This window comes from Larimichthys crocea, chromosome XXI (genome assembly GCF_000972845.2).
Source record: "Larimichthys crocea isolate SSNF chromosome XXI, L_crocea_2.0, whole genome shotgun sequence".
In the NCBI taxonomy this organism is placed as follows: domain Eukaryota; kingdom Metazoa; phylum Chordata; class Actinopteri; family Sciaenidae; genus Larimichthys; species Larimichthys crocea.
The window spans coordinates 18693332-18717148 of NC_040031.1; the positions used below are offsets into that span (position 1 = coordinate 18693332).

Sequence of the window (23817 nt, forward strand, 5' to 3'; positions counted from 1 at the left end):
AAATAAAATATATGTTTGGCTGCACAACAATGTCTTGAAGCATTAAAAAAATGTGGTTTAGCAAAAATATATATAGAGAAATAAAACATTTCTTTCAACCTTGAATTAGGATTTTTTACAAATTCATGCATATGTCTGTATTTTATTAAGACAAAGTGTATTTTACAAAACTCGCCAGCAGCTCCGTTCATTCATGTCGTTCAGGTGCGTTCAAGTCCCAAAGCTGACATTTCTGAGAGCACGTGAAGGCAACACTCGTGTCACGGGGTGCGGAAATACGGAACCGTTGTTTTGCTAATTATTAGCTCCGATGCTATCAGCGACATCCTGTCTGTTTCTTGTTAAATCTGTCCGTAAATAACAAGTAAACAACACCCATGGTCAGGTAAGGATAATGTCTGAACTGTAACTCATCGTTGAAGCGGCATTGTTCGGGTTAAAGCTCACGGCGATGCCTTCTGTAGCACGGACGCGCTGTGGGAATATCAGACAGAATATCAGCTGTCAGCTCTTAATGTTGTTATTTACAGATGCAGGGGTCAAGCTGAGCCATTTTACACAATGAAACAGGGAAACAAATGTACAAAGAAACATAGTTGTATGTTGGTGCGTTTGTATATTCCCACACGTGTCATGTGAGAGTCAGATGAGACCAGAGAAACGAAACTATGGCTCCTTCTCTGTTATTTAATCACCACATATATCAAAGTTTGATCTACTGCTATATTACCATACTGACCCTGTTTGACTGTGTCAGTCTTTTCTTGATTACAAACTTTTTTTTTCTGTGTTGTTGTTGCTGTAGGATGACCCAGAAACACTGCCTGGAGGGCCAGGTGTACTCAGTACCTCTCATCCAGCCAGACCTGAGGAGAGAGGAGGCTGTCCATCAGATAGCAGATGCATTACTGTACTTGGAGACCATCTCTACAGATATTTTCAAAAGGCAAGCCCTCTCCGTACAAACACACACACACACACACACACACACACACACACACACACAGACTTAAAGGTTATGTTGAACTTAAAGAAAATCCTTGTTCTTAATGACATCAGTGGCTGTTAAGTGAACTGCAGTCAGGATCTTATTTGCTCATCCTGGGCATTGGCCAAAACAATGATATGTCTTAATACATAAGTTAGTGTCACGGACCACAATAGCTGTACATCTAGCCAACTAACATACCCACTCAGATCGTGTTTTACATTAAGATAAGATAAGTCAGACACTGTTTTAGACACTGCACACTGTTTTATTATCTATACCAGTGGTTCTTCACCTTGTTGGAGGTACCGAACCCCACCAGTTTCATATGCTCATTCACCGAACCCTTCTTTAGTAAAAAATAAAATATGATTTTTTTTTTACTGGTGCACAAAATGAACCGTGCATTAACATCACCTTGTTCAAATAACAAAACCAACACAGTGCATGAACTCACAACAACTTACCTCAGTGTGACTTCTGCTGTTGCCTTTGAGAGACCAGTTCAGATATGCGTGGCTTCACCTTGGCAAGTGCCAGTCTCATGTCATTTTCACAGCAAAGTCTGTTCCTTTTCTTAGTTTTTATGTCCAGCATCCTCGAAAACGATTGCTCACAAAGATATGTTGTAACAAATGGTATAAAAAATTCCAGGGCGGAGGCTCCACCGAACCTCTGAGACAGACTCACCGAACCCCTAGGGTTCGATCAAACCCAGGTTAAGAACCACTGCTCTATACTCTATGGTTGCACATGTTGTTTATGGTTTTATTGTTTGAGCTGTAGGGGAGTTTCATACCCTATGGTGAAATGGCAGAATGAATCACCCTACTTTGATTAGTGTTCACTGCCTTCACTGGTTAGTTTGGATTTTCCCCCCTCGAGTCCTTTTCATAATAATCAGTCACTGAATGTTATAACACATTCACACTTGGCAATATAAGGCGATTAATACGAGCTGTGACACATGTTGCTTCACATTCGTACACATTTCACCTTTTTAAGCCTCATTGAAACCCAAGGAATTGTAGCGGTTATCAGTAGTATGATTGTGTCACGGTTTCCTCTTGTTATGCAAATGGAGGACTATTGGATTTGCTTGAGGGGATTTGTCGTTTATAGGATGTATGCTGTTATGTTAGCATCGTGCTTACAATGGTTTGCATCATGCATGAGTAGTGCTGTAAGGATTTGTTGATGTTTCGATTAGTCGCTGGAAACAAAGTTAAATTATCAGTTACTCTGATGAAACAGGATATTTGCAAATAATAAGATTTGTTGGCATTTCTCAATGTATTTACCCCTTATAGGTGCAATGTTTGTTTTTATTTTTGACATTTTTACTGAATAAATAACATAAAAGGTCAATTATTGAGAGATTTATTAGTTTTAATTTTGGAATCTGATTACCATTTGATCTGTCCGTTTTTATTTGGTTAAATATAGTCAAAAATGCCAAAACGTTTTCAAACGTTGTTGACTAATTGGTAACTTACTAATTTAATCAAAGGAGGCCTGTTCATAATACCCTTTCGACCACTAAACAGTTTAATACATGTGCTATCCATATTGTAAGCCACATTATATTCCACAGCACCTGTTTTAGTGCAGATGGTCTTATCTGGCTGTGAAAATAGTTCCTCCTGTAACTACGTGAAAACATGACTTTTATGCAGAAATAGAAATGTTTTGTCAACGTAACCTTTTGAAAGATGATATCTTAAATATTAGACTGTTGATATCAATGCCGAAAACAGCCGTGTAATTCTTGCACTTCATCTTTTTTTGAAAAGCAATAACTCTACAGTTATTTCATGAATTCATTTTTGGGAAGCGGCACCCTGCAGAGTGTATATAACGAAGCAAAAAGGGACATGGGTGGAAAAAGTTAAGCACGCCGTGATAATGGATTTTGCAATATGGTCTCTTTGTGTAGACGTGTGTATGTCTATATTCATGTTGGTGTATATGTGTGTGCGTTGCTTCCAGGGTGTCTGACAGTGTAGAGAAGAACCGCCGCCAGCTGCAGACCGTCACTGACCGGATCAGACTAGCTCAGGCCCGCGTAGACAAGATCAAAGGCAGTAAGAAGGCAACCAAGGTAATACAGCACTTTCACTTTGAAAGGCAGCGTTACATATTGTTCCTATATCACACAATAAAGACATGCAATCAAGATAATTGAAAACAAGAATTAGTCTGTCTGTAGGTTACATCAGCCCTTTTCTGTGTGTCTAGGTTTTCTCCAGTGCCAAGTACCCGGCCCCAGATCGACTTCGGGATTACTCATCTATCTTTATCGAGGCTACAGACCCCTCCTCACAAACTCGCCCCAGACACAGGATACAGAATAAACTTCGACCCTTTGATGAAAAGGCTTTGCAGGTAAGATGATGATTAAAATTCTGATTACACAAGGACATGCAATGCTTCCAATTATGCAGTGGTTCAAAAAAAAATGTGGCCACGTTGAGTTTTCTACAACTAATGTCTTGAAGCCCACAAGCTATAGTGTTACTTAACTTAACTGCAAAATAAGGATAAAAAGAGAGGCATGATTCATTTCCATTTACACAGCTTGTTTCTTACTACTGAGAATTATGCTGCAGCTCTCGCTCCTTCTGAGCCAAATAAGCCAAATGAGGTGATGTGAGCATCTGATGTCTTCTGGATCTCCCTCAGGATGTATTACATATCCTGTCTGACCTAAAATCACCTCAGGGATCAACCAGGGAGACTGGGACGACGCAGCAGAGAGGGAAATCTGGGCTTTTTTTTGTGCTTATACTAACATGAGATCACTCGTGAAAAATGGATGTTTTTTTATGTATCTCTCAGATTTTAAACTGCACATAATTCACACACATGATTTGGGAGTTCAGGTGAATTTGGCTACATGTCATGATCGTCATCGGGCCAGGCTCTTCTGATCTGAATCTAAGAAAAACACTGCACTCCACGTAGAGCCTCCGAATCAGAATTTCAGATTAACGAAACGAAAACTTTCAAATAATTATTTGACCTGGTGTGGATAAACTAGACTTGTGCTACCAGACAATCCGAGCTCTCAGCACCTACCATGGAGATTTTAAAATGCAGAGTAGTTGCTCGAATGGCAGCGAGAAGAGCCGCTCATAAAAGTACGCTCCGCTTTGATTCTTTCCACCCAGTTTTATCTGACTTGTTTAGGATACTTCTTACAATAATACTCTAACAATAAACATTTTTAGTTAAAAAAATATGTTATGTGCTTTACATTCTTGTGCTGCAGTCTGCACGGTTTGTTGTCGGACTAATCATTTTCTCACAGGTACAGCTGTTTTCTTCTGATTAGCAGCGCGCACGTTAAAAACATTTCATCACTCAGCTGGAACTGATAACCTTTCATCCATGTCGGTCTCAATTTTTCACACCTCTGAGTTAAGTGACAAACTGACATCCACTTAATGAAGTATTACATGAGCTATAATGGGAAATGTTTCTGTTTTTTTTCCCCCCTTTAGGATAGGATATTCATCATGCTGGGACAGGTTATTGTACAGGTTTAAAGATGCAGCAAAGTAGAGCAGACCAATTTTATTTTAGCGAGTCATTATTTTTGCTCCAAAATTGATTAGGAGATGAAAACAACATAGACGTAGAAAAGTGCACTTTTTTTTTTGTTTAAGTGGTTTTGTGTGTGTGTGCAGCTCAGCCTAAGCTCTTGCATTATTAACAGAGCACACCGCAGTTTTCCCGTTACCGTACAGCATATTTTCTGCTGTGTGTGTGCTTGGTCTTGCAAGTGTGTTAAGCATCCCTGTATTTGTCAGTGAGAGAAAAAAAAAAAAAGAAAACACTGCTGGCAATTTTCTCTGGTGCAGAAATGCATTATTCAGTATCCCCTAGAAGCAATGTCCCCGACCAGATAATCCGGTATTGCAGTGTTTTTGTGCATCCGTGTGCAAGGAGCACTTTGTGATTTGTGTTATTCGAGATTTAGTTGACATTTTCCAGATCTCCCTCTCACTCTATATCTGCGTGTTTTTCTTTCAGGAGAAGTTGATGTATTTCCCAGTGTGTGTGAGCAATAAGAAGAAGTCTGAGGATGAGACAGAGGAGGGGCTGGGTAGTCTGCCACGCAACATCTCATCTGTCAGCTCCCTGTTGCTCTTTAATACTACAGAGAACCTGTGAGTCAGCGCACTCTCACACACGTAAATCACACACAGATTCAAAGTGTAAACACAGATTAGATCAAGTTTTTTTTCGTTCTTATCTGTTTAAAGATATAAGAAGTATGTGTTCCTTGATCCTCTGGCGGGAGCAGTGACAAAAACACACACAACACTAGAGACCGAAAAAGAAGAGAAGCCGTTTGATGCTCCGCTGTCCATTACGAAGAGAGAGCAACTGGAGAGACAGGTGCTTCAAACACTCTTTTTAAAACTGTGACTTTTTTTTATGTAGGATTCTTAATAATACTTTAAATAATCTTTAATAATCATCTTCAATCTTGATCTTCTTTTCTCTTTATCAGACAGCAGAGTCTTATTTCTATGTGCCAGACTTGGGCCAGGTGCCTGAGATTGATGTGCCATCCTACCTGCCAGATCTGCCAGGCATCGCAGACGATCTGTCTTACAGTGCGGATCTCGGGCCTGGCTTCGCCCCGTCAGGACCCACACACATCCCTGAGCTGCCCTCCTTTTCTGAGGAGAGCAACGCTCCTGGTACACACACACACACACACACACTCTTTCTACTATCTCGTCGTGCTTTGTGTAATAAACTGTGTTTGTGAACTTGTGTCGACTTTTCGCGTCTGTTTTTCAGGACCTCAGCTCCAACCTAATGTTCCACCTCCTCCACCACCTCCACCTCCACCTCCTGAACCTACCCTGGCTGCACCCATCCCTGCAGGAGCTCCCCCTCCACCACCACCTCCACCTCCTCCTCCTGTTGACGGCACTATGGTGTCTCAAGCACCAAGTTCAGGTTTGTCATCTGCCTGCAATTCTGAAATCTTGTACTGGCTACACAGCACACACTTGGAGAAATATGATCAAGCTTGACATTTTATTAAACACACACACACACACACACACACACACACACACACACACTGAATAACCCTGTTCATTCTGTTAAATTAGCTTGACCTAACTGATATTAATGGGCTCAAATCACAGTTCCACTCCTGACTGTCTCCTCTGACTTGCAGGCCCCGTGTCTGGTGCTCCCAGCGAGGTGGTTAAACCGTCAGACGGCCGTGCCAGTCTCCTAGAGTCTATCCGCAACGCCGGAGGCATTGGCAAAGCACAGCTACGCAACGTTAAAGAACGCAAGATGGAGAAGAAGAAACAGAAGGAACAAGAACAAGGTGTCAGATTGTTTGAGCGGGGATGTGTTTCTGCTCATGTTTTATTAACCGCTACATGATGCAGCTCTAACAATGATGGGAAAGTCATGCAATCAAAGCAGAGCGTGACCAGTCACTAGTTAGTGTTCGTGATTGTCACATTACATGTTAGAAAGTGAACATTCGTTTACGTACGTATATCATATCTCACCTACAGTCCGTGTCTTTGTGACTTTTGTTTCATGCCAACCTCATTTTAAAGGTTGACTTGCTTACGGTCGTTTTTTAAAATTGTCTGACCTAACATCAGACAGAATATATTCGCCTTCATTTCTGGTTGGTTGGTCAGGTCATGACCTAACATTTCATTTATAGAGGGAGCTGATACACCGACTAACTGACTAACGAGATAAAAAGTCTTGTTATAATGATGTGCTCCACTTTAAAGTGGAGAACTTGGAAACGAGTTTCACTGCTCCGGTGACTAATTAGAAAGTGAAGTGAAGTAGTAACTGCTCGTCTTTGTCTTTCAGCAGTGGGAGCGGCATCTAGTGGCGGAGACTTTATGTCTGATCTCTTTAATAAGCTTGCCATGCGAAGGAAAGGTGAGGATCCCTTTTTATGTCAAATGACATTTTAAATTTCTGATTCATGTTGTTAGAACTGCAGACAGTAAATTATACCTCCTGTTGCCTCTGTAGGCATATCTGGTAAGGGTCCAGTAGGTGGAGAGACAGGGGAAGCTCCCGCTGGGACCGGCAGTGCATTTGCCAGGATGTCAGATGTCATCCCACCACTCCCTGCCCCACATTCAACAACAGACGACGATGACTGGGAGGCATAACATGATGGACAATGAACACTTGAAGCGCTGATAACGAAAGTGTTGGATAATTATGTGTACAAAGGAATCACTCGATATTTTAAAAAGCTCTCCTGCTAACAGAAACTTGAAAATGTAATTGTCTTAATAATAAGTGTATTAATTTGTCCACTCAGTTAAACAAAACATCACTAAAACTCAAAGGATAACCATTTATTGATACTGGTATTCATTGTAGAACATATTTTCATAAAGTTAAACAAGCAGATATTAGAACACTCACTGAAACCATTTTACTAATGTCCCTCTATTAAATAAAAGTATTTTTTTGCATTGCATAACACTTCACATTGAGTGCTTTAAATATTTAATATATTCTTCAAGGGTAAATCAGTCACATGGATTCCTAAGCCAGTGCTGTGCCTGATATCTCTGTAGTTCAGTATTTATTATTCATTTAGCCTCTAACATGTTTCAGGACTGAATTCGAAGACATTTTAGAACCAGTATTCTCAAATTCAACATGACTTCTCAAAACAGAACAGTAACAGACAACATATGAAAGTTAAATAAGGCAACTATGACGTGCTGAAAACAGAAACTGCTTCCATGGTTGACCCTTTACCTCCAGCCAGGAGGACTCTGAGATCTGATGGCTTTGAAATGTTCCAAGATTGTAAACATAAAGCAGAATAAAAGAGCTGCGGCAATCTCGTGATAAGGAACTTATTACAGAGGCCCTCTAGTTATCTTAAAGTATTTTTTTATGAGAACACATTCAGTTTCTCTTTATGCTTGCAGAGTGAATTTCACTGGGTTTCCTAATCCTGTTCGGGCCGGTTGAATTCTTGTCAGTTGAAACTACATCTGCTTCTGCTTCTTCTCCAAGAAGAACTAGGAGAAAAAAAAAAAGAACATACAGGCAACGTGTAAAAAAAAAAGTGTTGAAATCATGACGCCGTGGTTTGAGTGTGGATACATAAAGTGTACTCGCTTCTCACCTTCCGTAAGGCAGCAAAAGCGGGGCCAAAAGTTGAGTGTGTGCTTGTGCGATCTTGGATCCATTTGGGAAGTTTAGCGAGCGTAGCAGGTCGAGAATAACGCCTGTCACACAGCACCATGGAGGAATAGTCGCCACGGTGACGGATAGCTCTTCCTTTGGGCGGATAAAAAATAAATAAATCAAATACATATCAATACTGATCACAAGACCTTACCACCTATGGAATAATTAAATTCCTGTTAATGATGTTTGTGTCATGTCTTGCATCTTTACCTATGGACTGATTGACAGCCTTCATGCAGAGGTTTTCTATTAGTGCTTGACCAGGGCTCCTCCCTCCGCTGTGAGGCTAAAAAGAAAAGAAAACTGTGGTGAGCTTAATTTCCATACTCCTGTGACCGTTTTGACAGTTTTATGGATACAGTGAAGACTATTAGGACTGTAAAGAGAGTCTCACCAGGTGTTTGTCCAGATAGGACATCTTTTCCTGCAGCTCTGGAGATTTGATGTTGGGATACGGCATTCCCACCATCACCACACACCTACCCAGGTCATCAGAGAAATTGATGCCCTCACTCATTTTCCCTCCAACCACAGAGAACAGCAACGCTCCTGTGAGACCACCACCGTCCGCAGCACACCTCTAAGAAAAAGAAAAGACAAACCGTAACAATCATGATGAATACATTAATGTACGGTGATGAGGACTGACGTTTGAGCGGCGGCGGTTTTACCTGGATGCAGCGGGAGAACTCGCTCAGCACCTGCTCAACCTGGTTGGCTTTCTTTGGTTCCTGGAAGATCTGAGAAAGTGAAATGAGTTAAGGCGTGATCAAGAAGGATTTTTATTTTTATTTTTCAGCTCGTGTAGCTAAAATGTGATGTACCTTCTTCTTGTTAGCCAGACGAGTCAGCGCGCCGCTGGCCTCCCAGTGAGAAATGATCCGCCTCGAGTACTCATAAGAAGGAAAGAAGCACACGACACCACCGGGGACCACGTTACAAATGTTGGAGAGGATGCGCCCTGTCTCATCCATCTGTCAACAAACAGGCACGCATTTGCAGTTAATGTTTTTGTAAGACAACGTATTCATTAACATCAGAGTAAAACTTCATACAATAATGTGTAGGCATATATCTATTACCATGCGTGGAGTGTCTCTGTTTTGAAAAGTAAAATCCAGCTCCTGACCAGATGGACCGCTGCACAAGACAAGGGGAAGAATGTTCTCGGGGGGAATTACATGACCTACAGACAAAAAGAAAGTTTTTTATTCATTTAAATTTAACAATACTATTTTACCATTTTTACATGCTTTAGCTCAAACAATATAGTTTTGTCAGTGTGATTTGTGCATGGACAATTATTTCATAGTTTAGTTCATGAGATGTTTGTTTGTACAAATTTCATCATCTCCTCTTGGACAGTACTGATTGAATAATCATAATAATAATATAATCTGGCATCTCAAAAAAGAATCATGACTCATATTTAATCAATGTGAATACATAACCCAGTGCAAAATTAGTACTCAGACTAAGACAAACCAAAAAACCCACAAACAGAAATATTGATAAACACGTCACAAACATAGAGTCACAAACAGAAATATTGATAAACACGTCACAAACATAGAGTGCATTATAAAAACACAAAAAGAGAGACTCCACAAAGTACTGCGTTTTTTTTAATAAATTGGGCCACTCACCACAGGAAAACTCAGTGATGCGCTCCTCTTGCACTCCGGCAGAAAACAGGAGCTCTTGTTTGAAGTCTGAAACCTACATATAACATCTTTTAGAATTCGAGAAACGCACACAGCAAAAGGCTTTGTTTATTTTTTGAGTGGATCTTAAATAACTTACAGGCTGCATGGTTCCTCCTGCGATGATGACCGCTCTGCACTCCTTCAGCACCTGGGCAAAATGGACCGCTGGATTCAACAGCAAGAACTTGACGCTGCTCTCTGACAAAGTACCTGCAGATTATTTAAAAAAAAAAAGTGTACTTTATAACACTTTGATTTCAACACTGTCTTTTATTTGTTGTTGTGTTTTCATAATAGTACCTTGTCTGTGCACCACCACTCTGCCGTCAGTGTTGCTGTTGGTGAGGGCCATGAAGAAACCCTCCACCTGCATCATGGGAGATGCAGATAGCACTTTCTCTGCCTCTGTAGACCCCTGCTGGTCAGCTGAAGAAACTGCTCACGTGGGAGAAGACAACAAATTAAAAAAACATCGTCTGAATGTGAGTGCAGTGTGAAAACAACAATAATATATGTACACATGCAACATGCAACTCATTGCACCACACTAAATGTCTTCATTTTACCAACCTGCTAACAACACACATGATATTTCTTCTCTTGCTTGTGCTCTTTACAAACAGAGATGTGGGAAATACTTATGATAGTATTTAAATTGGGGGTAGAGGGGTAGGAATCATGTCACATTACTGAACAGGATCCAGTTTCTTTTCATAATCTATCTACCGTAAAGTCACACATCTGCAATGAGGATGTCCACCTCCAAGGGTTTGGTTTTAATGTGTGTCTGGCACAAACATCTGCCCTCTAACCTGGTGCAGCGCTCTGGTTGCTCTGTAGCGTTTGAAGGTAGCGGTTTAAGCCCTCGGTGCGTCGGTTCTCCTTGTTGGAGCTGGTCTGGGTGTGCAAGCTCACACCGGCTCCTGCGTACTTCTCCACAAAGCCACCCAGCTGCAGAGAAGAGACATGTGTGGTGTTCATTTGATTTTGACAACAGATGACTCTCAGAGCGTTTAGGGTTCCTGCTCCCTCTTAAACGTCACATTCAAGGGCTTTTCAAGGATTTTCCATACTAGCTTTAGGTTAATTACTTGTTATTATTTTTCATAATGAGAACTAGCAGAAGTTAGACCACTTACTAACGTTAAGTAAAATAAAAAAAATTAAAAAAAGATTAACAGAACTGCTATTACTGAGATAAATATAAGAATTCAAGCATTTTCATGACCAATGTCTATTTATTGCTATTTTCAAAGACTCTCAAAGATCATGATTTATGAGGCATAAATCAAAACATATACATACATATTAAATACTTACTTTTCTGCTGACCATGCTCTTCTCAAAGTATCTCTGTAACTAAAGAGAGAATGACAAAATAAATAGATATGGTGTTTAGAAGCCAATGTTGTGATTTTTAACCAGCGTTCTAACACATTTTAGTTAACTACCTTAAACAAGTTGATATTGTCGATTTGCCCCTTGAAGAGGAAGTTGTTGATGGTGAGCATTTCAGTTCCTTAAAGATAAAAAGAAACACGAGTGGTTAGCAGCGTCTGCTTTGGTGTGTACAGGTGTGTGTTTATGCATGTTAATTATTTACTGACCTGTTTGTGTAGTCTGGCTCTGTGGATTCTGCCCCACTTTGCCTGCAGGGACAACATTAACATCATAAGTGCCCTGTCCACCAATTTCCCCTTCTACCCATGTTGCAGGCCGGCTATAATCAATTATGAATATTTTATTGTAACCTGCTCACCTCCCAGCACTCGGACAAGCCCCTCAATCACAAACAGAATCTGTTTGATGTACATCAGATTCTTTGCCTTCAGTCTGCTCCTGATGTGGAAGAAACATAAACATCAGGAAGCCAGGAAGGTAATACATTATTTATTTAGTGAATGAGTGCAACGTGTCAGTCTGTGTGTGTATACTCACTTATAACGCTCAGCATACTGGGTGAGCTGAGAGTGGGCACGGCAAAGCTGAAGCAGATTCATATTTTAGCACTTTGCAGTGAACAGACATTATTCAAATCTATATTTTGTATATGAGATGTGTTTACCTGTGCTCCAGTGAGCTCTGCACTGTGTATACAGGAGAGTGTGTCACTGAGATTGTGAGCTTCATCTATGATCACCACCTGTAAAAAAAATAAAAAAATAAATAAATTAATTTAAAAAAAAGTTTCAGAAGTATTTCTGCGGTTTGTAAAAACGTCAAATCAAATTCCACTTCAAATTGTTGAAACTGATGACAGTATTATTAGAGGCACAAACAGTCTCAAACACCCACAATCTTACTAGTTGTGTGTTTGTGTCTGTGGTTGACTGAGGTTGGCTGTCAAACTGACTAAAATGGGGTCAACAACTTTTAAACTTGACCCGGTATTAAGTGAGAGTGCTGAATCCCGCAGCCCTGAAATGGGCTACAACAGAATTCTTGAAACTGAAACATTTTCTGCTCTGTTCGCTTGTCTGTATGTCTAATCAAATCTCACTCAAGGAGAAGTCTCTTCTGGTCTCAGGGGAGGTGCGGTCATGTTTCCACTGTGACTTGTTGCAGTGGAAACATGAGCGTAGTAATGCAGCAGCTGGGAAGAGCTGTTTGTGTGTTGGAAAGAAAGTGTTTTGTAAAAGCTTTTGAATGTCATGGCTGACTGTTTGGCAGATTTCAACAATGTGACAAGGAGAGAGAAAGAGAGAGAAAATAAGGGCAGAAAAGGGTGAACCAGCTACAGCAATGATGTGAAGCTCGGGAGACTGGTGGTATTCCCGTGAGTGCTGTGATCTTATGCCCACAGGGAAGATTTCACAGACTAAATCAACTGGTAGGTGCCGATAATATTTATTTTTTTCTGTTGGAAAATTTTTATAATGTTGTCAGAAACCTATAATAACAATCTAAGCCAGTCAGTGGTAAAAAAAGGTACTTTTAAATGGACTATTATGACAGTGCACAATGTCCCACGAGGATTATGTCGTAGCCTCTTACTCAGTACTGGACCAAACTCAAAACCTGTCGTCACCATTAGTCACTTTGACACAAAAATAAGGGAAATTCAGGTTAACCTTTAAACTACTTGAAAGAAATTATGTTTTTAACATTACAAGTAAGCAAAATAATCTATGATAGAATCTGAAATGCTATAAAAATAACATCTCGTCCCACCTGTCCTTTTAGCTGAACTCCTGCGGCCTTTCTTGTAGCTTCATGAAGCAGCATCTGATAGGGCAACACCACCAACTATGCAGACAAAATAAACAGACCACACAACACATATTAAGCAAAACCAGTAGTGATGTTAGCAGCACAGCAAGAAAGCAATCTCCATAGTAATGAGACATGGGAATGGATGAACTGAGTAGAGAGGACGGCGTTACCTGTGCAGGGGGGATAGCGAGTCGTGTAGAGTAATAAGGACATGAATGTAATTCTCTGCCCAGCTTCAGCAGCTGCTCTATATCGTGGACTGTCCCCAGAAGATCATCCCTCATCTGCTGCAGTGCTGAAGCTTTATAATAGGGACACACACTCTTTGCTGGGCCGCGCTTTCGTTTTACACCCTCTTCATGATTCTGGTTCGCTACAAGATGGAAAACAAGCAAAGATAAACTCGTCTTATTAGTTTTTATGTTTTAAGACAGCTCTTGGGTTGTATTCTTTTTTTTCGGATTGCATTTGAAATGTTATTTATAATTTTATATTAGCATTTTAATTTTTATTGCAATTTGTGTCATCAATCTTATGTCATTTGTCTGTAGGTCATTGTTATTGCTGATTTTTAATCTCAACAGGGCTTTCCTGGTTCAAATAAAGATTAAAGAAAAATATTTAAAATCTCCAAATCTCTTAAAGAAAGTAAAGCTAGTGTGTGAGGGACTGTCACCATGTTTGTTTTTCTGCATCTCCATGCAGCGGTCATTAATGCGCTGGATGCTGCCCAGGCGACGCACCTCCTCGTTGATGCACAGATTCTGAAAAGTACACAGTTTTATGTTTACTAGGCAAATGCTGTCAGATGTAATCAATCATGTCACACTGTTTGAATACCAATAATAGTTCCTGATGAACGCCAAGTATGCTTCTTTGTGTGGGATGGATAAAAATAGAGATTTAATATACTGTTGTAATTATCTCTAAATTAGAAAACACAAGTAAAAAGGTTAAAATAACATTTTGGAAATGTGTTTTGTTAGAAAACAGCCTACTTCTACATGAAAACAGACTGTGGGAGTCTGTAGCGGACAACATACTGCAAACTGGTGCTACAACTAAAAAATCCCCAATTCACTATCACAGAGAAAGACAGTAATTATTTACATCTGATAAGTCAAAATAATCTATTTTATTAGCACTTTTGAGCCATGACTAAACTATCAACTAATGCTTTACTCTCCAAAACAATTTCAGTCGCCTTGCATTCATCACCATGGACCCAGGTTGTGTAGAAACTTAAAATCTGAAAGCTTAAGAAATAATGTGTTATATATGTGTGCTATTCTTTACTCTCAGGAATGAAGGAAATTTGCAAGAAAGTAGTTTATTTTCACATACTTCTTCCTTGCAAACACAAACATAATAAAACCTTTTGCTGGTTGTTTTTGTGTGTAGCGTGCACCAACCTGCCGTGAGCCCAGTGTGACCACGCTGATGTCCTTGCCAAAGGGACTCTTTTGAACCTCATGGACAAACTGGGCCAGCTGGGAGTGAGTGCGACTGCAGTAGTAAATCTGAGGGCACGAATATAGTCTCACTTCAGGGTAATGCATGACACTCATTATTATTAATATGTTTTATACCAGTGGGGTATTTGTTACTTTTTGAAAGTATCCCTCACACACCTTAGCAGCATGTTCTTCAACCAGTTCATCATCTGTGTCGTCTTCAGCAGCACAAAATCTGAGCATGTGAGCAAACACACCCGCTGTCATTACCTGTTCATTTCAATTTCTCATGGGCTGTAACATTCGATATGAGTGGTAACCGATGGTTGCTCTCACCTGTTCCTGGTCTTTGACTCGTCATCGCTCTCGTATTCTGCGACGACAAGCTCCTCGTCCTCTTGATCTCCTTGTGTCTCTGTTTGTTCCTCTTTACTGAGCTGGAGCAACTTGAATGCTTCTTCATCCTCACAGCTCTGCAGTCACACACACAGAAATATCAGAAATATCATATTGAGTTGTAGAGACTAAGTTAAAAACGCCACGGTGTAAAATTACTTACTTTTCTCTTCATTGCATATTTGAGTTGAACGTTGTTTCTGATCATCTCTAATCGTTCTTCCCTCTTCTTTCTTTTCAACTCTTCCTCCTGATACAAAAAGACATCCCATAAGATTCAAAAGCCAAAATTCACAGAGCACCACATGTGAAATGCAATGACAGTCTTTACCTTCAACTTTGACACCAGATCACGTTCTGCCTTTTTCTGAACAAAATCAGTGATCCAGTCGGGCTCCGCCGAGGAGCAGCTGCCGGAGGAGGAGGAGGAGGACTGAGGATTACAAGTGGAAAGAGCTGCTTCTCCTTCCTGCAGCAGAGCAGCTGCCTCCTGTCTCCTCTTCTCCTCATGGTCTGTGAGCCAGCTCAGCGCTCCACATATCAGACTCAGAGACTTGCCCTGGGTTAAAGGACATGCATGTTAAAGACACAAAAATCAATCGATATAATCAAATGGCTTTTGCTGTAATCTCTCTTATTTATATATATACACACCGTTCCAGTTGGACTTTCAAAGATGCCAACTTTGCCCTGGTCGAGTGCACTGTACAGGTGATGCATAAACTGCTCCTGGATGTTATAGGGCTGATAGGGAAATGGAAACTGGGTCCTTCCATTCTCCATGCTGTCCCTGAATGTTGACAAAAGGGAAAAAAAACATTTTAGTGCACATGTATTCATCATGAAATGAGCGACACACACACACACACACACACACACACACACACACACACTGTGTTTAGACTGTATCAGCTACCAGCCATAACTTCTGATAGCGTTGTTTTGTCTGGCCATTTTAACAGCAATAACGTTAGCCAGCTTACAGAAAACAAAGTCTCAGTATCGGCCGACGTCTTATACGTTGCTTCTGGACTATTATTTCACAGAGATCGTTGTTATACTCACCCGCTTTTCATCACTTTGTCTTAATGTTTATCTGCCTGCGACGGTTCAACAACCGCGCCAACGGAGAGCAGTGGGCGCAGATTCTGACCAATAGGGTGCGAGATAAAAAACGAAGCGCGCACGTTTTACTATACGGCGCTGCTTGCGCGGGCGGGGCTATGAAACGTTTATGCTTATTTCTTGGCATTATGTTTGTCACAGAATATCCAAACTGAGAATACTGTTAAATATTTAACGTAATGGCACAATATCCTCACAAGTGTGCGTTTGTGTGCTGTTTTTGTATGCGCACCGCCTTTCCGGAAGATGCGTGTGTTGTTTATATATGTATCACAATAACGCCCCTCCTCGGTCCCTCCTAGAAATGTCTGGAAAATTCTCGAGCCTCCTTTAAGCGCTTGTCAGACGCTTTGGCTGCAAGACAACGTGGACTTGAAGCTCATATCCTCCCTGGTGTTGGTGCATAACGATAGCACGGTCCCAGCACGGTATTTTTAATCCGCAGAAGCACTCCCAAAAAAAACAAAAAACAAAAAGTGAAGCCAGCGCAAAGCGTTTAGTTAGCTCGGCAGCTAGCGTTGACCTTAAGTCAGGTTGCGTGGTTTGGGAAGTAGCTTTAGCTTCAGCACTGCTGCTGCGAGCGAGTGTTTTAGTTTGAATTGTTAGTGCAGGAGGGAGGGAAAAAGCTACTTCATGACAATGACTGCAGACGAGCAGACAGGTGAAGGACAACACAGCATCCCAATGGAGGGAGAAGACATTACACCAAAGAAGGATGGGGGTGTTTTAAAGGTAAATGTGTTTGTTTTTTTTAATCCAGCTAGCCTAGCTCCTTTAGTGTCTACTCATCCAGCTAGGCTAGCGTCGTTAGCTGGCTGACAGCTAATGCAATGCTAACTGCAGTGTTTGTCTCCCAGCTTTGCTCTCATAGATCACTTATTACCAGGATGTAAACAACGTGGGTAACAGGCACACATTTCTAGAAGGATCCGAGAGGAGAGAGAGTAAATGCAAAAGCTATTAATGGCACACACACAGATACAGTTACAAGTCTGAATGAGATATTACAGGATGAAGGTTTGAAGGCAGCTTCACTTCTTAAAAATGCAAAGTAGCAGGCAGCAGGGTGTGTGCACGCAGCTGACTTTCCATATCTGTCACTTTTTAAAATAAATCTCTGATTTTGAATCCACTCTCTCTTTGCTTCTTGTTTTTTTTTCCCCAGCTGGTGAAAAGGGAAGGCACAGGTACAGAGCTGCCAATGATCGGTGAGAAAGTGTTTGTGCACTATGTGGGCTCACTTCTGGACGGCACTCATTTCGACTCGAGCAGAGACAGAGAAGAGAGGTTTTCCTTTGAGCTGGGCAAAGGTTGGTTTCATATCGAGCAGAAAACGTGAGCATTTTATCTGCCGTGGTTACAGAGTCTGTGTTTGTAATCAGTCTTTACTGTGTTTAGGTCAAGTAATAAAGGCATGGGACATCGGTGTAGCCACAATGAAAGTGGGGGAGTTGTCCCAGTTTATCTGCAAGCCAGAGTATGCCTATGGATCTTCAGGCAGCCCACCCAAGATACCTCCTAGTGCCACTCTTGTTTTTGAGGTAAGCTCCAGTGATGTCCGGTAATTTTGATGTTATTGGTGTCGGAAGATATTCATTCACATTTCTGCACACTTCCAGGTGGAACTGTTTGAATTTCGAGGCGAGGACATAACTGAAGATGAGGATCAAGGAATCATTCGTCGCATTGTCACTAGAGGGCAGGGATACTCCAAGCCTAATGAAGGAGCTGCTGTTGAAGGTAACGCACCCAGACAGAGCTTTTTCATTGCATTGAAAAAAAATAACCTGTTTACAAGGGGATGTTTTTTTTTTTTAAGAGAATCAAAGATAGTTATAGTTTACACCCATGTCAGACTGTATCTTACTGTAATGTATTCACATCATGTGCTCCACTGTAAACTAACTTTGCTGTGAATAATTTACAAGCATCCTTAATAAAGCAAAAGATTTTGTTTGTTTCGGTTAGTGACAGAAATTGCTTCATTTGTTTTCAGCTGTCAGTCTACTGCATATTAACAAGTTGGTGGCTGAATCGAGGCCGCAGTCCAAAAAACATGCATCCTATGTACTTTCCTTGATCTTGATGGAAAACATCATGAGGTCAAGAAAAGATGAAGGAGAATTCATAAGGACTGCTAAGAGAACCTGACTGCACTAACGTTATTTGTAACACATGGAAGATAAGCACATGCGTGTGCAATTCAAGTAAAGTTTCCTGTCCAAAACAGAATGGCACCTCCATAAATAGGAAGCAACAACAAAATAGATATTGTTAAAAATAAAATCAAGGGTTGGAATGTTTAAATAACATAAGGAATCTACAAGTAGAATAAGTTGAGCCATTAAAATGAGTTTAACTTCTAACTGGATGGATTAGAAAGAGAAGAAATCCATATTTATCAATTTGGAGCTCAGCCAATCATGCAAGGATTTACATAAGGTTTCTACATTTACAAGGGTCTGACATGGTCAGACTGCAGTCATATGCTTTAAGTGTTGCTGCTGTAAGGAAGTGTATGATGGCATGACCTCCTTTCCTTTGGTAAAAGCTGGTGTCAAAGAAAGAGGATCTGAAGAGCTCTTATCATGGCTACCACACACATATTTACTTAATGCTTTCGAGTCATGTCACTCCTAAGCAAAAAAGAAATAGAGTATGATTTGTAAAACAAGCTAACTCTAACATCAACGCTTTTCAGTAACTGTGGAGGGCTCATATGAGGGCCATATATTCGACGAGCGAGAGCTGAAGTTCGAGATTGGAGATGGAGTGAGTCTTGGCCTGCCAGTTGGAGTGGAGAAAGCTATCATGGCCATGGAGCAGGGAGAGGAGGCACTCTTCAATATAAAGCCTAAGTATGATCATATGTATTAAGATAAGTACTTTCTGCTGTACAGATGTGTTGTAAGGAAGAGAACTTTTATTTCCAAATAATTACGAAGCTTTGGTCAGCTTGTACTGGCAAATATGTATTGAAGACCTCCAGAGAGAAAATGTGTATTGAGAATAAATATTGTATTTAATGTAAGTGGATTTTTTTTGCAGGTATGGTTATGGAAATGCAGGAAATGCAAAGTATAACATTCCTGGTGAAGCAACACTGAACTACAGAATCAAGCTGGTTGCCTTTGAGAAGGTAAACGGATATTATCTCAATTTGGCCAGTTACATGTAAGTTGTCTACAGCAACAATTTTCATTTTTTTTAAAGAAAAGATTGAATGCTTGTTTTGTTCTTTTTTTTTTGTTTTGTTTAGGCTAAAGAATCATGGGAGATGAATACTGTAGAGAAGCTGGAACAGAGCGGCATTGTCAAAGAGAAAGGAACGCAGTATTTTAAGGTATGCACAGTGGACACAAAAGCGCACATCTATAAAGAAACGTTTAAAGTAACATTCAGAAAACCCTCATTAAACCCTTTGGGTGTTAAGTGAATGACTGAAAGTAAGCAGATAGACAGGAAAGGGATGACATGTAACAAAGGGAATCAAACCCAGGCTGCTGCAGGGAGGACTCTGCTTTTTAACAGCCAACTCTGTAACCTGCAAATGCCAATTTACGTCAGATCAGCCCCATTAAGCTGGGTAAACTAGACCACAATATCACAATATATTTCACATCTGTTGCAGTAATGTTAGCTTTGACTTTGGACTTGGTGTGTTGTAGTCTGTGCCAGATGTACTTCATTTCTAAGCTGAGGTTAAACACTGGAGGGAAGGCGTTCGGGAACATTCATGAAAGTCACACCTTTTTCCTTTACACAGAAATTTTGTCAGAGGCAACTGAATTGTGGAAGAGCTAATTTTTAAAGTATAAAGTAGTAAAGTATCTGCATGATCTGATTCCATATGCTTCAGGAGGGAAAATACAAGCAGGCATCAGTGCAGTACAAAAGGATTGTGTCATGGCTGGAACATGAATCGGGTTTGTCTGAGGAGGATGAGAAGAAAGCGAAAGCATTGCGACTGGCAGCACATCTAAACTTGGCCATGTGCTACCTGAAACTGCAGGAGCCAAACCAAGCCCTAGAAAGCTGTGACAAGGTATGTTTACTTTTAAGTTTGGTATTATGTTAAATATATGTTGAAAACTTTATGCAGTTAATAACTGTAAACAATTGATCATACTGTTCATGATTGTAGGCCCTGGAGTTGGATGCCTCCAATGAGAAGGCTTTGTTCCGAAAGGGAGAAGCACTATTTGGTATGAAGGAGTTTGACAGGGCAAAAGATGACTTCCAACAAGTTGTTCAACTGTATCCTGCCAACAAAGCTGCCAAGAGCCAGGTATGATTGCTCTTGATCTTGATCTTTTTGCTGTACCTGTGATTATATATGGTTGATTGACTTCTCCTTCATCATTCTGCCAGGTGGTTCTCTGTCAGAAACGTCTCAAGGAGCAGCACGAGAAAGACAAACGTATCTATGCCAACATGTTCCAGAAATTTGCAGAGAGGGATTCAAAGGTGAGGGATTATGTTTTCTACTGCAGCCACCAGAGTTTGGGCAATTGGAAAAGTGAGAAGGGAAAATAAAATACTAATTTGGTTTGTATTTTCTCCGCCATCACAAACAGAAAGAAGCCGAGAGAGTGAAGGGTGGAAGCAAGGAGAACGGAGATGACGAGATGGAGGTTGAGAACAGAGAAAATGATGCTGCGAGCGAAGCAAAGGCGTAGATGAAGATGTGACTATTCATGGTTCATCTGTTCTTCAGACTTTTGTAACTTCAGCCATTTGTGTTTAAGGGGTGTGTGTATGTGTGTGAGAAAGAGAGAGAACAAGCGTGTCAACAAGAGCACTGATGTTTGGGCGCGTCTTCTCTGGCTTTCTTTGTGTCTGGGCTTGTTGCTGTGGCTGCTAGGTGGGGCTTCCCCAGCTGATGGCACTGTGGGACATGGTTCTACTAAATTAAGTGTACCACAACTCCACCCCTGATTTCTTTGAACTCACAGCTTTGAACTGTGCATGTGTTTGCACCGTGTTTTGGGTAGGAAAAAACAGTGCATCCAAGTGTTAAGTACAGAATTTACCCTCACCCGTCAAGGGCTAGACCATTCACCTTGCACTACCCCCTCTATCCTATACCCCTCCTCACATTTTATGCTGTCCATCCAACCCACTGCTCATGGGCTTACTGATCAATTCCTGAAGTTGTGATGGTTGTGTAGATATGATGTGTCTGAATGTTAGAGTGCTTGTGTCCCAAAGTACGTATGTAGCAGCACTGTGGATAGGTGGAGTAATAAGACGTTGACCTGGAATAGCTGTCGGACTTCAAGCTTCTCTTGCAATCTAAAATATGGAGCTCCGCTATAGCCCCCAGGGCACAGGACTGTTCAACTTTTCTTTGAAAATACTGACTTTGTACTTTTTTTTTTTTTTTTTTTTTTTTTTCCTCCAGTGGCGTGCTTGTGATTTCTGTATTGTTCTCAAAATGATGAATACAACCAATTACTTAACTGGAATGTGTGCATTTTTAAACCAGCTAGAAGGAGATTAATCAGCTTCTTGTGGTCACACTTAAGTAATAAACAGTAAAGTCTTAATTTGCTGTTAAAAAAACAAAAAAAAAAAAAAAGTATGAACGTGTGCATATATCAGGCTCATCAGATTCAGGCTGTTAGAGATGGTATGCCAGAGGAACGTGTGAGTCCTGGTTGTTCATTTTAGTCATCGACACCTGCAGAGTGGGGCAGAAACTGAACTAGTGGGGCTAATTTAAAATGGGGCTGTGAGGTTGTGTGTTGAGTTTATCTTTGTCTGTTGGAAAGGTCACTGTCTGGTCTGCCCTAACAGAAGGATATAATAAACAATAGTTTCAACTTTATTATGTGTGATATTCTTGTTTTGTTTTTTTCAGTTATAGTTACATATTTATTTATATCTTTAGGTAATGTTTTGCATACTTAACTTTTAAAAGAGGAACAGAGCCAGAGACCCAATGCAACTTTGGTAACAGCTATTATATCACGGTCAATAATAAGGACATTCTTCGTGGTATCAAGATTTCTAACTCGTTGTACTGTTTAACTGCATTACATAGAACCAGTCTAATTGTCTGCGACAGCACGCAAATCCTAAATCCAAGTTTATAAAAGGTACATTTCGAAGAATTTTAGAAGACAAAAACATCCTTTAATAACCTGTTTGATCAGCAATGACAGGCGTACCGCATCCTACATGCGGGACTGCACGTCCTCAGCGGGTGCATTTATTTTGGTGTCTCTGACTTGCTGCAATCCTGCAATTTCCGTTGCAGGCATGGAAGACTGCTGACATGAAAACAGGTTAGGCATATTAAACTCGGGTTTATGTTGATTGCTCCTTAATTTGTAAGTAATTTTACCGACAAACTCTCGCAATGAGAGAGTAATGAACCGTTTCAACTTGCTCTAACGCCGCGCGTCCATTTAAACTGCCGTCGTTCATCTTTTCGTGGTCAAATCAGCCGCACCAAAATTTCAAGTGCGCCCGTATTACAGAATGTATGGCAAATGCAGGTAGTCCATGATACGGAGCAAGCAAACATTTTGGAGAAATTCAGCCTCAAAGTTTGCAATAAAACAAAAGGCATTATTTGCAATATTTACTCTACTGTAAAATCTCTTTGATCCATAATTTCTGAAAAATGTTGATACACTTGACCCCAGGGCCATCCTACCTGTTCACTCACTCAGTATCAAGCATATTTACTGTATCAGTTTTCAGAAATTCAGCCTCGAAGTTACTTCTTTTGAATTGAAAAAAGGCATTATGTGCAAAATTTACTCTACTGTAAAATATCTTTAATCCATAATTTCTGAAAAATGTTGATACACTTGACTCTGGGAATATCATATTTGGATCACATCAACCAAAATATCACACTGTGAAGCCATCACCATATCTAGAGAAAGACCTACAAATATGAAAAAAACTGTATCTGTATTAAGTGTTTCAAAGAGGGAAATATTAACTCATGGATCGTGGTTATCTGGTGTCCATCATGGCTAGATATTAAAGTTTATTCTTGCATGTGCTTAATTTGCCCTTTTACAGATTCAGTGTGACACCTGTTACAGGTGCATCAACATGGACTTGGCAACTCTTCAGCAGGCAGAGAGTAGTGACTGGAATTGTATTATTTGCGAACAATGAAAAAAACAACTTCAACAATGATCTCAGACTATATCTACAGTCTATATTTACTTCATGGTCACACATCCACATTGTTACTAGTGAATGATGTTATTTGTTTCCCAAATGTGGAGCTGATGTTTTCAGTTTTCAGCTGAGTTGTTTAGTTTTTCCTCTGTGTTTGGAGTGTAAACCTCTTTATTTGTGGTCTAATGACTGAAAATCAGCTACGGATCACATTGGCATGTCTGTTTTTACTGCCTTGGAATAACCAACGTTATCAGTTATTGTGTTTTCGACGGCGCCACAGATCTGTTTTGTCATTTTAAGACTCGGTTTGTAAAGTAGCCTCACCTATACACAGCTAAACACAGGCAGAGTGATTGATCAGGAAAATCAGTAACAGACCTAAATCGGTTCACTTTTCATCTGCACAGAGAATTTTATAGCATTTGTATTTTAGTGGCTTTTGTGTATTTTGAAAATGACCCCAGTGTAAAATAGTAGTGTACAGTGTTGAGGCCTGTTATAGCCTTGGATGGTTAATGGTTGGACGGTTAACAGACGTCTGCAACAGCAGACACAG

General features: G+C 40.5%; 3 protein-coding genes across 4 annotated transcripts; 2 read left to right on the top strand and 1 right to left on the bottom strand.

Annotated features, from left to right (window-relative positions):
- Positions 1-204: 204 nt before the first annotated feature.
- On the top strand, positions 205-7490 carry wash1 (WAS protein family homolog 1). The gene is made up of 11 exons (XM_010729731.3): positions 205-385; positions 806-946; positions 2978-3089; positions 3227-3373; positions 5024-5160; positions 5257-5392; positions 5508-5700; positions 5804-5965; positions 6192-6350; positions 6863-6934; positions 7031-7490. Exons 1-11 carry the CDS (start codon positions 378-380, stop codon positions 7171-7173), a joined length of 1410 nt encoding a protein of 469 aa, XP_010728033.2. The 5' UTR covers positions 205-377; the 3' UTR covers positions 7174-7490.
- Positions 7491-7638: 148 nt separating this feature from the next.
- Positions 7639-16152, bottom strand: ddx11 (DEAD/H (Asp-Glu-Ala-Asp/His) box helicase 11). 2 transcript variants are annotated; one of them, XM_027272562.1, is made up of 27 exons: positions 16053-16152; positions 15642-15777; positions 15319-15546; positions 15151-15237; positions 14928-15064; positions 14769-14826; positions 14550-14657; positions 13814-13901; positions 13308-13510; positions 13096-13170; positions 11990-12067; positions 11863-11909; positions 11684-11763; positions 11532-11573; positions 11376-11443; positions 11245-11283; positions 10737-10875; positions 10225-10359; positions 10022-10134; positions 9865-9937; positions 9301-9404; positions 9043-9192; positions 8890-8958; positions 8613-8798; positions 8429-8504; positions 8154-8308; positions 7639-8046 (listed from the first exon to the last, which is right to left on the bottom strand). In XM_027272562.1, exons 1-27 carry the CDS (start codon positions 16061-16063, stop codon positions 8014-8016), a joined length of 2718 nt encoding a protein of 905 aa, XP_027128363.1. In that variant the 5' UTR covers positions 16064-16152; the 3' UTR covers positions 7639-8013. The 2 variants fall into 2 exon arrangements, with proteins under 2 accessions (XP_027128363.1, XP_010728034.3); XM_010729732.3 differs by lacking the exon at positions 16053-16152 and adding an exon at positions 15971-16036.
- Positions 16153-16396: 244 nt separating this feature from the next.
- On the top strand, positions 16397-21693 carry fkbp4 (FKBP prolyl isomerase 4). The gene is made up of 11 exons (XM_010729733.3): positions 16397-16844; positions 17278-17422; positions 17511-17653; positions 17732-17852; positions 18814-18970; positions 19161-19251; positions 19372-19455; positions 19972-20157; positions 20257-20400; positions 20484-20579; positions 20690-21693. Exons 1-11 carry the CDS (start codon positions 16746-16748, stop codon positions 20789-20791), a joined length of 1368 nt encoding a protein of 455 aa, XP_010728035.2. The 5' UTR covers positions 16397-16745; the 3' UTR covers positions 20792-21693.
- The last annotated feature ends 2124 nt before the right edge of the window (positions 21694-23817 follow it).

Excerpts from the sequence above, each read along its gene's own strand:
- ddx11 (XM_027272562.1), bottom strand. Across the intron at positions 11,764-11,862 it reads CAGTATGCTGAGCGTTATAA|GAGCAGACTGAAGGCAAAGA; the intron begins GTGAGTATACAC and ends CTTCCACATCAG. Across the intron at positions 11,574-11,683 it reads GCTTGTCCGAGTGCTGGGAG|GCAAAGTGGGGCAGAATCCA; the intron begins GTGAGCAGGTTA and ends TTGTCCCTGCAG.
- wash1 (XM_010729731.3), top strand. Across the intron at positions 3,090-3,226 it reads GCAGTAAGAAGGCAACCAAG|GTTTTCTCCAGTGCCAAGTA; the intron begins GTAATACAGCAC and ends CTGTGTGTCTAG. Across the intron at positions 5,966-6,191 it reads GTCTCAAGCACCAAGTTCAG|GCCCCGTGTCTGGTGCTCCC; the intron begins GTTTGTCATCTG and ends TCTGACTTGCAG.
- fkbp4 (XM_010729733.3), top strand. The coding sequence starts at position 16,746 with ATGACAATGACTGCAGACGAGCAGACAGGTGAAGGACAACACAGCATC. Across the intron at positions 16,845-17,277 it reads AGGATGGGGGTGTTTTAAAG|CTGGTGAAAAGGGAAGGCAC; the intron begins GTAAATGTGTTT and ends TTTTTTCCCCAG. Across the intron at positions 20,580-20,689 it reads TTGCAGAGAGGGATTCAAAG|AAAGAAGCCGAGAGAGTGAA; the intron begins GTGAGGGATTAT and ends CATCACAAACAG.